Source organism: Alligator mississippiensis, chromosome 2 (assembly GCF_030867095.1).
Source record: "Alligator mississippiensis isolate rAllMis1 chromosome 2, rAllMis1, whole genome shotgun sequence".
Lineage (NCBI taxonomy): Eukaryota > Metazoa > Chordata > Crocodylia > Alligatoridae > Alligator > Alligator mississippiensis.
The window spans coordinates 14,482,529-14,498,983 of NC_081825.1; the positions used below are offsets into that span (position 1 = coordinate 14,482,529).

The 16,455-nt window shown below is 45.7% G+C and overlaps 1 protein-coding gene across 1 annotated transcript in view; it reads right to left on the reverse strand.

Moving 5' to 3' along the window:
* The window catches only part of RMND5A (required for meiotic nuclear division 5 homolog A), a 42,174-nt gene that overhangs the window by 10,697 nt on the left and 15,022 nt on the right, over positions 1-16,455 (reverse strand). The window contains exons 3-4 of the mRNA XM_006271498.4: positions 9,296-9,430; positions 8,721-8,821 (exon numbers count right to left, since the gene is read on the reverse strand). Of these exons, the coding sequence (XP_006271560.2) occupies positions 8,721-8,821; positions 9,296-9,430 (236 nt within the window). The remainder of the gene's footprint in view (positions 1-8,720; positions 8,822-9,295; positions 9,431-16,455) is intronic.

Sequence of the window (16,455 nt, forward strand, 5' to 3'; positions counted from 1 at the left end):
TTCAGCAAGCAGTGAGCTAGCTATCAACACAATTGAAAAGAATTTCTTAGATGTTCTTTTCTTATTAAAAAGATTCCATGCATTGAGACTTAAGGTGACACATGATAATTGTTTATTAATTAAGTTCAAGTTCAACCCACATACTCTCCATCTCACTTTGAAATGATGCCTTGGCAACTGCAGCACCTGTCCTGAAGAATTCTCGTACTTCTTTCAGAATAATGCTTGCTTTGTTTTGAACGTTTTCACCTTCGTGACTCAAATCTAATCTGAACATTTATTTCTACATGGGACATCATAACAATGAGAGATTGCATGTTCTCCCAATTTAAATGCAAAAAAAAAAAAAAAAAAAAAAAAAAAAAATCAGGTCTTATCAAAACAAGCATCACAGCCTAACTTCATGCCCATCTAGCTTTTAATTTTAAGTTATGCGCCCCCTTCTCCCCAAGACCCCAACAACTTTAGGACTCTATTAGACTCGAAAGCTGTACAAGCACATGAGAAGACGAAGCCTCTTCTCTGAAAAGGTTACAACATAAAATTGAGATCTTTCAAGCAAATCCCTGCACCTACATGGAGATTCACAGGACTCTATAAAGGGGTGAGGTTTCCCTGCAAGGAATAATGGCCCACATGCCACAATACAATCTAAATGAATCACTGTGCCTACTTGCAATCTTTCCAGTCAAAGGGGTACTGCTGGAATCACATGGGGTAGAATCCAGGACCAGGCCGAGTGAAATGTGAAAAAGCAAACTATTGGCACATGCTCTAAGATCAGTGGTTCTCAACCTTTTTAGAGCTGCGGCACCCCTTGTTAGAAACAGGGCACCCCCTTTGGAAGTGCCAGTTCTTACCTTTCACTTGCATAGTGACTATGGAAAAAAAATAATGGGGCAATTTTTCTACAGAACTTGGAAAAAGAACAACAGGTCAGAATAGTCTTGACACTACAGATTGCTATTTGAAATCTTTGGGTTTATCTTGTGCATTATGTGTAGATGTTTGCACACCTAAGAGTGCACATATTAGTTTTTAAAAAATCCCAAGCCCTTACAATTTTAAAGGCTTCATTTTTAATCTAGTGCAGGTGTAGACAACCTATAGCCTATGGGCTGCATCTAACCTGGGGGCAGCTGGAAGGTTTTGGACGCTGGAAATTTCACCGGCACCACCGTTTCAGAGACAATGGCCAGGTCCTAGGTGCTGCCCCTTCTCAGACCTAAGCTGGGTCATTTTTGCCCGCCAGCAGAAAACCGTGCTGACCACCGATCCTGAGGTTCTATCAGTAATTTCTATTGATTTGGTAAATTTCCATCATAATCTGTGCACACTGGAGATTTTAAAAGTATGAACTTTAATCTGAAGGTGTCCCTTTTAAAAAAAATGATATACAGTGGTCAGCCACTACTCTCCAAGTTTTATTCTAGTCTTTGGTAAGTTATTTTGACTTAAATGTGGTTTGTAAAGTACTTGTAGAGACTAGGTTACTTGTTACTGTTTTCATTTATCCTGCCACCAATGTTGTCTTCTCTGACTGAGCAAGCACTGCTATTTTCCCCTGCCTGGTTAATGATGCTATAATTAATGACTCTCTCTCTCTCTCTCTCTCTCTCTCTCTCTGACTCCTCCTTTAAGCTCCCACACTGTCAATATGAGCGGCGCAGTCCTGGGAATGGGTTAGCTAAGTGTTTGAAAGTGCTGCTTAAGCACGTTTATATTTAATGATGCCTACCTGGTCTGCCCATTTGTTTGATTAATACACAAACAGCCCCATGCCTTCCTTCTCTGCTGCTCATCTACATGGATGGCATCACCCTAAGCTTACCTACACAGTGTGAACAACTTCCCTACACAGTGTCGTCCCCCCAATGAAGACCCAGTTTTGCTGTGGCGCAAATGGGGAATTAGCTAGTAACAGCAAACGTAAGCACTTGAGAATAGTTTTATCATCAACTTTTTAAGTTCCAGTTGACAATCTTATATAACAATTTGGGCAATTATCATCCTCAATCGTTTTAATTGTGGTGGTGCCAAAGAGCCAACCAAGAATGAGGACCCACTGCTCTGGGCACAGCGCAGAGTAGTAGATATTCCCTGTATAATGAGCTTCCAATCTAAACAGACAAGAGACAGAGTTGAAGGAAGGACAGAACAAGCAAGCATGACAAACAATGTGCTCTATTCTCTGTCCATTCATTTGTCTGGAATATGAACTGCTTGAAGAAAGAACCATGCCTCTTTGGATGACACCAAGCTGGGTGGAGTTGCAGACACTTTGGAGGGTAGGGCTGGGATCCAGAATGACTTGGACGGATTGGTGAAATGTCCAGCAATCAATTAGATGAAATTCAACAAAGACGTGCAAATCCTGCACCTGTGATAGAATTAACTGTGTGCACAAATACAGCCTGTAGAATGACTGGCTGAGCTGCAAAACTAAAGAGAAGGCCTGGGGGGTTACACTAGACCATACGCGGAATATGAGCCAACAGCTCATGTTGCTCTTGTTGCTGGAAAAAAAACATACTGGGTTGTATTAACAGGAGTGTATCTTGCAAGCCAAGGGAAGAGATTCTTCCTTTCCTTTCAGCACTGGTGAGGCCTCATTTGGAGTATTACATCCAGTTTTGGGCCCCACACCAAGAAAGATGTGTACAGATTGGAAAGAATCCAGCAAAAAACAGCAGAAATTATTACAGGACTGGGAAGTAGGGTGACAGTATTATTTTTAAGGAAATCTGGGACACTGCCCTCCTGCCCAAGTCAGTGGCATTGCTGCAGACAGAGGCAGATGGGCAGGGCACAGTCTGGCAGGGAGACGGAGCAGCATTAAGGAAATCCAGGGACACCGTGTTTCAAGTGAAGGTGGAGGGTTATTGTAAAAAATAAAAATCTAACTAATTACATTTTTTAATTTGAATTTGAATTGTATCACTATAAATAAAGTAGGAATTACGGTTTAGCAAAAATTATGATAATATGAAATTTTTATGAAAAAAAAAAAAAAAAGTATGATCACAATCCAGTCCAAACTGCTGACTATTACACCTTTCAGTCACTTTTCCATCTCCTGGCCTGCCTCGTCTATGGACCCAAACTACTGGTACTTCTCTGAGGAGTGCATTTTCTACAAAAGAATTAGGTTTTTTGCAACTTTTTGTGAAATTGCAGGCAGTCCTTTTTGAAATTCACTTTGATACAAAGCAACAATTATAGATATACTGAGACAGCTTTTCTCTGGTGACCAGTTTCATTGTTTGTGGAAACGCTCTTTCCACTGGAGCAGATATCCCTGGTAGACAAATAGCATATTTAACCAAATGCCAAATATTATTTGTTGGTATGAGAGAACTGAAATGAGTGAATCTCTCAACCCAATGGTTCTCTCATGGGATATCTTGCTTCCTCCATTCTTTGAGTTTGCCTTCCACATAAATCTTCACAGCACAAAATTAGTCCAAAAGACCATCAGCATTTATCAGCCTAGTTAATGATTCAGTGTCAAATCTTTTGCGTATGAAATCATATGACGTCTCAACGTTACTCCATTCAAGACAGAGGTGAAGGTTCATTCAATTAAATGCAGAAGTGCCATCAAAAGAAACTTCCCAAAGTGTGCGCCATAGATTATTTGAGTTGTAAAACTGAAGGATGCATCTGAGCAAGTAATCTTTTGTTGTTTCACTTAAGGGGCTCATTTCTTCTCTTACATTAACTGACACAGATTTCAACATTTTCTGTTGACCAATTCTGTCTTCAGAGCTTCCAACTCTCTTGATGCTCCAAAAGCTGATGTAGATTGTCGTGCCACGTGTTGTATAGCTTGCATAAAGTTCTCTAACTGACAAAAAGAAACCAAAATTTCCCACATTCATTTTGAAAGAAATTAAAAAAACAGAGTTGGACATTTAACTTGAAGTATGCTTTCAAAGGCTCATACATTAAAAAAGATGCTGTAATACTGGAAGTAATAAAAGAAAATGTGCTACCATGTTAGAACAAAATTTTGTAGTCAAGTTCAGCTTGGTCACAGAAATATTGCAATTTGGTTACACAAACTGTGTAAAACATAAAAATATTGATCTCTCTTCACTGAAAGTCCTGCCAGTTCTAGTGGAAGAGTGTTACAGCTTGTTTGGATGCAGTTGTGTATGTGGGCCACACAACCAATCCAAGTAAACCTCTGTTCCACCTTTCTTTCAATTTTGTAATAATGTTGGTTTTCCCATGATTCTGGACCCCACCAAAGTTTGTGTTAGTGTTATCAGTGCAGAAACCAATGATTTCATGCAAAATCCCAGGTTTCTGAATGCAACTTTCAATAACATTTGCAATGATTTCAGATGTCTCTCCTTTGACAGAGTAAACATCTAACAATTTAACTTTCACGCTACTTGAAGGATTAAAAAAAAGAATCAATATTGGGATTAGCCTTACTGCCTTCCTGTTGGATGCATCAGCTGATTCAGTAATAAAAGTTGCTCCAGCGAATTCTGCAGACAGTTCATCTTTTGCCAGTGGGGCTAGTACATTTAATGCAAAAGCTTTGCTTTTTGTACAGCACAAGAAAATACTGGATCAAATATCTTTTAAAACAATTTCAATGAACTGTTACTAGAACAGAAAGAGAGATCATGCTGGACATAATGATATGCAAACATACCTTCTGCCACTGCACATTTAAGCTCAGTGTCTGCGTGTCTGAAAACTGAAACAAGCTTTTCACTTGCAGACACTGCCTCTATTGCAGATTTATGTTTCTGTGTTTGGAGATGGTCTGTGATATCACTACGGCCTCCATAAGCAATAGAAAATGTAGCAGAACACCGCACAAAAGTAACATGTTAGCATCAACCCATTTTAACAAAGGAAATACTGAGCGTTGCTGAAAGTACATTTATGTTTTCTCATTGAAGTTCCTTCTTTCTTGTTAGAAGAAATTTTAAAACAAGCACACTTAGGACACACTCTCGGCACCGAGAAAAGAATTCAGAGAATCATAGAAAATGAGGGTTGGAAGGGACCTCAGGAAGTCATCTAGTCCAACCCCCTGCTCAAAGCACCCCAGCCAAGGCTTTATCTACCTGGGTCTTAAAAAACTTCCAAGGATGGAGATTCTACCACCTCGCTGAGCTTTTAGGAAGCTGATGGTACGCAGCCCAGAGACCATTAAACAACCGGAACCATGCAGCTCAGGCTCTGGGCTCTCACATGGCCTTCAGCAGCATCAGCCCCATCTCAGCAAAGCAGGAGCAGCCCTGCACTGCCCCAACCTCAGCAGTGCAGCATCTCTTCCAGCACTGAGTTAAGTTCAGAACAGTGATGAGGCGAGGGATAGAGGATGGGATATCCCCACGGACAACAAGAGCAATGAGTTGCTTTAGCAACATTTCAACCGTGCATTGGTGGGGGCCAATTAAGTATGATGCGCACTCCACAATTCAATGACAGATTCCCGCATGCACATTTTATGTTGATTAATGGTTTAACATCATGCTGTCCCTGCACTTCACTTAGACACCAATCTCAAGAGAACAAATTTTCAAGAAAAGCCTAATATTGGCTAGTCTTATAGTCTGAGTGAATAGTCTTATAGTGTTTTAGCAATATTTCAACCGTGCATTGGTGGGGGAGGTGCAGAGGCGAAGGAAAACCCAGGAAGGTTTGGCAAAGACTAGACAAGCACCTAGCTGGGGTCATCTGACCTCAGCGCTCTCTCCTGCCCAGGGCAAGTGGTCGGACAAGATGATCTACTAAGGTCCCTTCAGACCTTAAAAATCTATGAAATTGATGAAAGCCTGGAGCAGTGTCTGCCCCGCTTCTTCTCCCCATGGCCCTCAGTGGGATCCCGCCACCTGAGGGGAACCAAGCGACGGCACCCAGGTCCCACCTGTTCCAGCCATGCAGGTGGAGGGTGGGAAGGGAGGCAGGACAGAGCCAGCCGAGGCCGCAGTCCCAAGGCAGGGCCTATACCCCGGAGCCCAAAGCTGCCTCCCAAAACACAGGCCCCCACTAGAAATCGAGTGGGTGGGAGGAACCTCCACTCCCTTCAGGGCAGGGGTCCGAGTCTGTTCCCCCCCTTCCACTCTGTCCCAGCTCTCCTCCAGGAAGCCCCCCCTCAGCAAGGATCTGCAGTGGCAGCTGCCCTCTGGTCTCAACTCCACTGGGCTGCAAGCAGGTAAACTTGCGCTGTAGAGTCGGTCAGGGCTGGACTTAGGGGTGGGCAAGATGAGCAACTGCCCAGGGTGCCGTGGTCAGGGAGGCATCATGCACACACGTGTGAGCAGCGCACACTCACAGCAGTGTTCTCCCTCTATCCCGCCCCACCCCAGGCAGGAGGACCAGTGCCCAACCTAGCCTGCAACCTCACCTTCAGCCTCTGCTCAGAAGGAGCACATGCAGGCAGGCTGGTGCCAATCTGAGACTTTTGCTTCAAATTTTGCCAACCAGCCAGGATGCTGGGACAGACTATGAAATCCCAGACTGTCCTGGCCAAACCTGGAGATGTATGGTCATCCTACCTATGAGGAAAGGCTGAAAGAGCTAGGGTTATTTAGTCTTGGGAAAAAAAGACTGGGGAAGGTGGGGGCAGGGAGTGAATTTGAAAGCAGTCTTCAAAAAAAATACCTGAAAGGTAATTACAAAGTGGATGGTGATGGACTATTCTCTGCGGCAGCAGAAGATAGGACTAAAAGTAATGGCCTCAAACTGCAACAGAAGAAACTCAGGTTGGAGATTAGGAAGAATATTCTGACTATGAGAATGGGCAAGAATTGAATAGGCTACCTGGAGTAGATGTGGAATCTCCATGCCTGGAAACTGTCAAGAGCAGGTAAGACAGACATTTGGTTGGGATCATTTAGTCAGGGATGATCCTGCCTTGACTAGGGGGCTGGACTACATGATTTCATGAAGTCCCTTCCAGCCCTACTTTCTATAAAGAAGAGGATCATAGGATCTCAGGAAAGTAGCCTAGCACATTGTAGGAGCTACCCAAAATGAATAAGCAACTAAGAGACGTATAAGGAATTTCCTGCCCTCATACAGCCAAACAAAACTGATGTGATAACAAAGACAACCAGAGCTAGTAATCAATCTTCAGGAAATGCCCTTCTCTAAGGATCTACAACTAGCGTAAGCAGAAGAAACTCGTGTGTGCAAACAGCAAGAGATGCAGTTTCAGTTCATATAAGCAGGGCATTTTTAGAGTATTACTGCCCCATAATTAGCCAGATGGATGGCACTGAACCCTCCCAGCACTGCACTTACATTGTTATTTTCAATGAGTAATTAAGTATGATGTGCCTTCCACAATTCAGTGACAGATTCCGGCATGCACATTTTATGTTGATTAATGGTTTAACATCATGCTGTCCCTGCACTTCACTTAGACACCAATCTCAAGAGAACAAATTTTCAAGAAAAGCCTAATATTGGCTAGTCTTATAGTGTGAGTGAATACACATGCAGCAAGAGAAATCTTATTAGCTCACAGGAAACTTATTTTGCTAAACAGAAAAGAAACCTGAATACCCTAAATGTTCTGTGACCATATGTAATCAAGCACAAAGGATTTCTACATTTGTTTTATTCTTTTGTTTCTAGTATTACAGAATAAATATCAAAGGCTACCAAATAAGCACTTTCATTTTTGTTCTTATTTATATAGTAAAGCTCCCCAGAAACGGATAAAAGATGGGATCTAGACTCACGTTCCAAAAACTGTTTTGATGTTGCAGGCTTTTCAAACGATGCGAATTTGGTATAGCTCAGCCTCATTAATGAAGAGTATAATGCACAGAACAACCTACATAAAGTGTATTTTTTGTTTCTTTTTTTTCCCCTCCAACTTACAGGACCAATAGGGGTAAAGGCTAATAAAAATAATCAGAGATCTACCATAGGCTGAGGTTAAGTGACATGTTCTAAAATGGAGACCAAGGCTGGGCAACCTACACCACACATGGCACAGACAGCTGCTGCGTATGGCACATGGCAGATTGGACAGGGAGCAGAAAGCAAAGGAAAAGGAATCAGAGTAACCCGCAAGGAGGGCACAAGCTTAACTTGTGGCATGCTGGCTACTACAGTTGGCTCCAACTGATCTTGAGAGTCTTAGATTTAGCCTGCACATTCAATATCATTTTTTGTGGACTCTTGCCACTGAAAAAAGGATAATAGTGTCTAAAACAACATGACCTCAGAGGCTACCTGTGAAAAAGCAATAACTAGTCCGACACTAACACTCACTCACCTGTCACCACAAGTTGATAAAGATCGCCTGTCCTGCTACCCCCTTTTCTCCTTTGGTCTTCTACCTGTATCTGACTGGGGAAAATGACTTGACAAAATAAGTATCATTGTGCCCTGGTCCTGAAAGGCCCTGATCACCCCCAAATGTCCATTAAGTTAATTGGAACTGGGGGCATCCTTCAGGACATACTAGGTACCCTTTCAGGAAAGCCCTTTTTTAAGGAAGGTGGCAGTGATTTATAGTAACCTAATTAAAAAGGCTTTGTTTCAAGCAGACAACTGATGCTGTTCTTCCTGAAAACTTCTGCCAATGATACTGTGCAACACAAGTCTAGTAATAGATCAGGAAAAAAAAAACCTTCAAGTTTAGTCCTATGTCATAGAGGGAGAGTTCAGAGTGAATTGAAGACAATGCCAAGATTTCAAGTGTTCAAAGAAAGAAAAAAAACTGGGCAACTCACTCAAGTGCAGGTCTCAAAACTCTAACTTTTAATGCTTCCAATATTCGATTTAGCTCCACAAATGGCTCTTTTTGACTTTGGTCTATAGAAAGACCAGATTCCTGAAAAACAGAAGTCACACTTTTTAGTTATCAGAAAAATAACAAGAGGAAAAAATCTCTCTTTTAGTTAGTTGCCTTTAAATGATTTCTATTTAATATTACCGTATTTTGTACATATAACCCACCCCTGAATGTAATACACACCTTATTTTTGGAAGGCCCCAAGAAAAAAGATCTTACCTATGAGCACAGGTAAGTATCTAAGGTCTGGGGTCTCTGGGGCTTGAGGCCATGTATCAGGGCTGGTGGCTATGAGCCAAATGTCCAGACACACACACAGCTTTTCCTTGCATAATGATGAGAAACCCACTTTTTCCAAATGGTTTGGGTGGAGGGGGAAAGGTGTGAGATATACGAGAGAAAATGTAGTAATACTTCCATTGAGGGTCTCAGCTACAAAAAGTTTAAACACACTGTAGTATGGAGGAGAACTTCTACTTTCCAGGCACATCCAACATCCATAGCTATCGTTACCTGACAGAGCTCTTCAGCTACATCCAGCATTCCCTGTCGGAAGAAGTGTTCCACCATCACCTCGTTGAGAATTCGCTGGCTGTCGGCTTGCCAGCATCCATCTATCCCCACGCTGCTGATGTCAGAGTCGAAATTCTGAAACGTACAAATTAACATTTAATAGGTTGGAACACATGCCCCACGTAATTGTTGTTTAATTAGGCAGGGCACCTGTGTCTCCACTAGGATTCGTTCTGTCTATTATTCAGCTGCCCTCAATTACCTCCTGTTCCAAGTGAAATACGTCTACAGATGTTTCACTACCTCCTGTGAACAGGAGAACTCCTTTGGCTTGTTCATTTCAAGTTTGAACTTTACTCATCAGAAGGATTTGTGCTAGCAAATTACAAATCTAGTTAGCAAGCCATAAAGTCTAGTTAGCTAATAAAAAGATCTACATATCATCATGCCTTTAAAAGAGGTAGTGCCAGCAGAAGAGATTTTTCCATGTATGAAAGAGCCTTGAAAATAGACTCAACCAGCTGCAGTCTACAGTTGGACACAGCGCATCTCCGAAACACGGGACAGTCGCTACTGCAGAGAGTGACAAAAGCAAAAAGCTTCAACGTAAAACCTGCACATGTAACCTGAAGCACGCAATGCTGCAAATAAGAGAGAGAATAGGGAGATTCTCCTAAAAGAAGATAAGCAATGGGAACTGGGAACTCAGCCAAGGATATCACTGCCCCGTAAGAGACTGGGCTTTAAGATCTGATAGTGCTTTTGCAGTTCTACACCAGAATAATCCCATGTAATATATTTGAAGCCAATAGCCTATATACCCTTGGGAGAAGTTAAAACATTGCTGAAGAGATCTGATACTTATCTAATAACACTTAGCATTAGCTTCTATTGGCAGCAGAAGAACCAAAATTTATTCCACCCTAAAATGTGAGGTGGGATTTAATTCACAAATCTAAAACATTTCACGATCAGTCCTACCCAGGACTGACAGACAAGGGGCAGATAAATCAATGTGACAAGCTATATGGCCTTTGATTACTGTGTGCCTGCTATCCAATCTGTAAAGTGAAGCTAAAACCTACCCATTTAATAGGGTTAGGTAAGTCCTTTCAGACAAGTTCCACCAAGCTACACAGCAGTACTCCTTTTCCTGGAGCAAGGGGGCACGACACCTTCATTTCACCTCAAGGCACTGAGGAAAAACAGTCAACTGCATGCATACAAAGAGATGTCTAGGACATGAAATCTCATTTTGGAAGCAAAGGTGGAGCAGATGGATAGGGTACAAAGGGTGCAAATGAGCCTCGATACTGGTGTCACCACCAACCACATCACTTTGGGGGACTTTTCTGCCTCATTATACAGGGACAAACACAGAGCAGGACAGAAAGCTCAACATTAAAGCAAAATGTCACCATTCCTCATCCAAATCTCATGCTTTTTTGGTTTGGGGCCTTACTTTGTAAGTTCACTGAGGCACTGGCCTTTTAATCATGTATAGAAGGGATTGCATCATAACACAAAAATAAAGTCTTACTCTTGCATATTGTGCAGGGTGTGTGGTCGAGGTGTGTGTGGAAGGTATGGGGGGCATAGGGTATGTTAGGGGTGTGTATATGTGAGGGGGTGAGGACCGCCCCCCCATGGTGTGCAGCCCCCATCACTGGCAGCAATGACAGTCAGGGGTGCTCAGGGCACTGGTGCCCTGCACAGGCGCTGGCACCCAGCTCCAGCCAGTGGTGTGCGGGGGCAAGGAGTGCAGCCTGTGGCAGAAGGTCACCTCTGTCTCTCCCCAAAAACTCTGCTATGTGACAATTTGGTTAACACTGTGCCTGCAGAGGGCAGACATCCCATCTCTGTTGGTAACCGTGAGCTGTAACCTGGGCTGGGTACATTCCTGAGGGAGGGGGGAAACCTGCTCCCTCTGCCTATGTGACCGGCATCACATACCTGGGTGGGGGCTTAGGCTCCCTATTGTTCTGAGCAATGCCAGTCTACCCAGCAACCAGTGATGCATTTCAAATTGGTTGGCTAGCAGTCAACAGGTGCTGGCCTCCATTGGACCAAGTAAATGAGGTCATAAGGTCTATGTAAGTTAAGGACTGCCGGGGGGAGGGGGGGGGAAGCGCAGTAGCCATAATGAAAACTCAGAGAGAAGAGCTGGACCATTTGAAACTTGCTCTCTCTTGAAACTCAGATCAGTGAACTGCCTGCCTCCAGAGGGACTCGCCACCTGCCTCTGGATGATACTCATGAGCAAGCTACCTGAGATCTAACTAGATCAGGGGTGGTAAATGTGGCCTGCGGCCTGGATGCAGCCTGCCAGGCCATTCTATCCGGCCCGTGGAGCCCCTAAAAAAATTTAGAAAATTAATATTTATCTGCCCCTGGCTGCCTGTCATGCAGCCCTCAACGGCTTGCCAAAACTCAGTAAGTGGCCCTCCACCCAGAATAACTGCCTGCCCCTGAACTAGATACATAGCTTGCAGTAACTCAGATGCATGATCAAAGGCTACCCAGCCACTCGTTTGCTCTATGGGATTTCTCTGATATTGCTCTACACTGTACCCTATTCCAAACCTACTCCTTGTAACCAATAAAGTTCTCCTTTGTCCCTAGTGTGGGAGGACTTATTGGGAGTGGGTCTAGATAATGCCTTGGGGTCCCCTTGGTTTGGCTTACTAAGATTCATAGATTGTAGAGTCAGAAGGGACCACAATGGATCGTGTCCGACCCCCTGCCAGGAAAGAGGACCAAGGGCAGATGACCCCAGCCAGGTGACTATCTAGTCTCCTCTTGAAGACCTTCAAGCTAGGTGATAGCACCACCTCTCTTGGAAGCCCATTCCAGATCCTGGCCACCCTTACTGTGAAAAATTTCTTCCTAATATCTAACCTAAATCCACTCTAAATCCGCTATTTGTGGGAGACCACTATTTGTGCTTCAGACTGAGGGAAGCACCCCAAGTTCTTGAAGTGGGTCAAGTACCCTTAGGGGCTACCAGTCCCGTTTCCCAGGGGGCACAGAGCCAGGATCAATCAGAACCTGGGTGGCGGCGGTGTTACCCCCAGGTTAGCGGATGCACTCCAGGAAGGGGGTCAGCCAGATGTGAAGCGCCCCCAGGGAGATACTCGGAGCCTGGAAGGTTGTTGGGTGCAGTGAGGTGGGTGGCTCAGCGCAGGAGCACCCCCTACCAGCCTGCCACACAGCCCACCTCTATCACGGGGGCTCCGCACCACGTGCCTGCAGCTCCCACACTCGCATGGCTTCGGGGGGGAGCCAATTGCCTTCTCTGCCCTCTGCTGGGAGGTCCCAGAAGCCTGCTGGGAAGCAAGGACTGAGGCTCCCTGACACTTCAAGTGGAGTCCCAGGACCTGTGAGACAGGGAGCAGTGAAGGCAGCTGGCTCCAGTGTGGGGCTTCCCCAGTGCTGTGCAAGTGTGGGAGCAGCAGGCATCCCATGCAGAGCCCACCCAGTAGAGGCGGGCTGGGCAGACTGCATTCCTCGCCACCATGTGCAGTGCTGGCTAGAGCCATGCACCACTGGGCACCAGCTCCTGCGCCAGTTACGAGTACCCTGAGCTCCCCTGCCTGCTACTGCTGCCAGCAGCGAGGGCTGTGCGCCATGTGGGGGAGTGTGTGGGGGGCCCCCACACACCTCCACCCCCCTCACACCCACACCCTGCCCAGCCAAGCTCCAGACTCCTGCTGCCCCCCTGGATATGGGCTCCAATTGCTGTCAGCCTCAGCCCCATGCTCCCCATCCCCACCCAGCTACAGCTTCCTTTTGCCCCTGCCCCTTCCCTACCTGGCATCCAACCTGGAAAGTTTTACCTAAGAAAAGCACCTTGTAAATGTGTAGATTGAACTCCATGTAGCTCTGCATGGAGATTTCAGGAAAAGGAATTGTATACAGCAGAGACTGCCTAAGCTCTAGTGGAAACGACTCTCATATAGCAAGATGGAGCTAACAAGTTTAATTCAAAACATTGTCAAAACTGAACAACCCCTGAGATAATCTCTAAGAGAATGCTATTCATTCTTACCTTCTCTGCAAAGTCCAGACACAGTTTAGACACATTTCTACATTGTGTTTCCAGCCGACATAGAAAGATAGTGCCTTTGTACAACAAGTGCATGAAGTTTAGCACCCTCTGAGGCTTGGGGAAGTAGACCAGGAGGTGAATAAATTACTTGTAAGGAACTCGGACCTAACTTTGGACAGACACTTGGGAAAAGGCCTGAGAATAACCCCATCCTGATGAAAGTTATTAATATTAAATAATAATGATTAATATTGGAGAAAGCTAGTCCCAGCTCAAGTATTTTAGGAGCAGTGCCTGGAAGCTGCTATGCTTTATGTCCAAAAGCGGTCAGCTTTTTCTGATCTTTCTCCACATTATTTTACAAAGCCTTTTGACTTTTGTTGAACTGATATAATTAGAGGCCCTAAGACTGAGTGAGAATAGAAGTTTTAAAATTACTTGGAAGGGACTTGGTACCTCCTATCTGGGCACCTGCATGTAGCCAGAACTAATGGTGCAGCCTGACTCAGACCAACAAGGAACCTGTGAAGACCTACCAGGTATGAAAAGATGGAAAAAGTCCAGACTATGAGCACCACCACCAATAGCATGTCAAGACACTGTCATGTCTGAGGTGGTCTTGGAATCCCCTGCAGAAGGCTCGGAAGCGTTCACTGGCTCATCAGGGCTGCATCGGGAAGCTGCAGTCAGGATGAATAGTTTGCCCTCCACTGCCTAATCTTTGCTGCTCTCCTCTTCCTCTCTCTCTAGTATCTGTGGCTGCAGCTAAGTGACCTGGCTGTTGAGAAGAAAAAGAGCTAGTCTTGCAAGGAAAGCAGTGGCTATTACAGGGGTGGGCAAAATACAGCCCGTGGGCCAGATCTGCCCATGGCGCCATTCTATCTGGCCCGCGGGGCCCCTAAAAGAAACGTAGAAAATCAATATTTCTCTGCCCTTGGTTCCTATAAAAAAAATGACAGGAACCAAGGGCAGTAGGACCCAGGGGAAGCCCAGCAGGCTCCAACAACAGCAGGGCCCACCCGGTCCCCCCACCCCAGCCGGAAGCCCCAGTCAGGGTTTCTGGGCTGGGAGCACATGGCTGCCCTGTGGGAAGCTCAGGTAAGTGGGGGGGACCCTGGACAAGGAAGAAGTGTGGGTGGAGGGAGCAGCCCCTCCCCACCCTCGATCGCCCCACACCCGGCACCCCGCACTGCTGCCACTCACAGCCTTCCTAGTGCTGCCTGTGCCTGCTCCGGACAGCCCCATGCAGGCTGAGAGCGCCTGCAGCATGGGGCACCAGGCATGGGAGGGGCCGCTTCCCCCCCCCCACGCTCAGCTTTTCCCTGGGCTCCTTCCCTGCACAGAGAAAAGCAGCCCCTCGCCTGCCCCACACCCAGTGCCCCACGCTACAGCTGCCTGCAGTCCGCACGAGGCTGCCTGTGCCTGCTCCAGACAGCCCTGCAAGAGGCCACTTTTCCCCACGCCCAGCACTAGCTTCTTCCCTGCTGGCGAGCGGGGGGGTCAGGGCTGTGTGCTGCACTGGGTGTGAGCAGGCGGGGAGCCAATGGGAGCACAGGGCCCGCACTGGTTTCCCAGGGCCAGTGCTGGTGGGGCCCAGAGCAGGGTGGCAGAAGCACACAGTCCCAGCTGGCAGGGCTCTATGGAGCCAGGCCAGCTCCCCACTCCCTGCTGATGCAGCCCAGCCCAGCTCCAAAGACCCCTGCCAGCCTGTGCCCCGCTTTGGGCCCCACTGGTGCTGGCCCTGGGACATTGGTCCCAAAATGGTGACCAGGGGGCAGGGCACCTGTCAAGGAGCGGGGCTACCCATGCAGCCCTCGACAGCCTGCCAAAACTGGGTAAGCGGCCCTCTGCCCAAAATAGTTGCCCACCCCTGGGCTATTGGCTTGAGAAAATGGGGGTGCACACCCCCAAATGGGGCAGAAATGCTAGACGTATCAATACTGGGTTGGGGGGAAATATATTTTCGTTGAGATCATGCTTTTTCTTACTCTTGTTCCTAAAATTCCTCACAGGCTGCCACCAGAGGAGTGAGCTTTTGCTACGTCCTTCTGTTATATGGGGGGAAAGATCTTCATGGAGCACTCACTGTGGAATTTAGATAGCTTCCTGGGCCTTTTGGGTCCACTTAGAAAATAAATGGAAGACAAAACAGTGCTCAGGGATACATCCATTTCCTAAACAAAAAAGGACATAGCCCGTATGCATCATTTCGCAACAGAGCAAAGGAGGGGGAGAGGGGTCCTGGGCCTATTAACCAATAACAGGAGTAACTACACTAACAACTAACCGGACAGCTTTATTGTTGAAAAGCAGGTGGACGCTGCGAGAATCCTGCATCACCACTCCAGGCAACTGGGAGGAACAGGGGGGAAGGTGCGCCCATGCTGCTCCTTATGCATTCATTTTCAGGGGGAGGAGTGGGAAATGGAGAAAGCAATACTGAGAAAATCCAGCACATGTAGGACTCGGGCAGGCCAAAGGAATCTCAAGCCTACATGAATCAAATGTAAAATCCATGCACACAACCCGCAATGAAAAACTTTTAGTTCAAACCAGCTATGGTCAGAGGCTTAAAAGGACTGGCATAGTCATTCATATACTATATTATCATTTCATTCGCATGATCACTCCTATACTAGTAACAATACATCCATCCATCTCTATTTACTTGCCTTCTACCTATTTTGCTTGCTAATTAAGGCAGAATTTCCTTTTGAAACAACATGAGTTCATAAACCTTATGAAACTTTTATAATTATATATCCGGCTATTTTTGTCAGGTCAGGGCCAAAAGCCACCACTGGCATCAGACTAATAACTTTGTAGCTTCAAGTCAGGTGCTAAAACCTGACAAGTTCCATGATGTTAGTGCCTAACATAGCCCTTATACCAATTCTCTACTTCCCTCGGCTGCTCTTTGAGCAATCAATTCTTCAGTCCCCACCCTCAACCTCTCTTTAAAGAGGTCTCAGATATTTCAAGTAAACCAGTGATTTCTCTAGTTCTTTTGTGCCTCAGATTTCATGATCCAGTATTAGATCTCACATGCTTCTCAGAAGCAGCTGCACATATCACAATGAGCAGGAAGAAAATATTGCTCTAATTTTGTTTG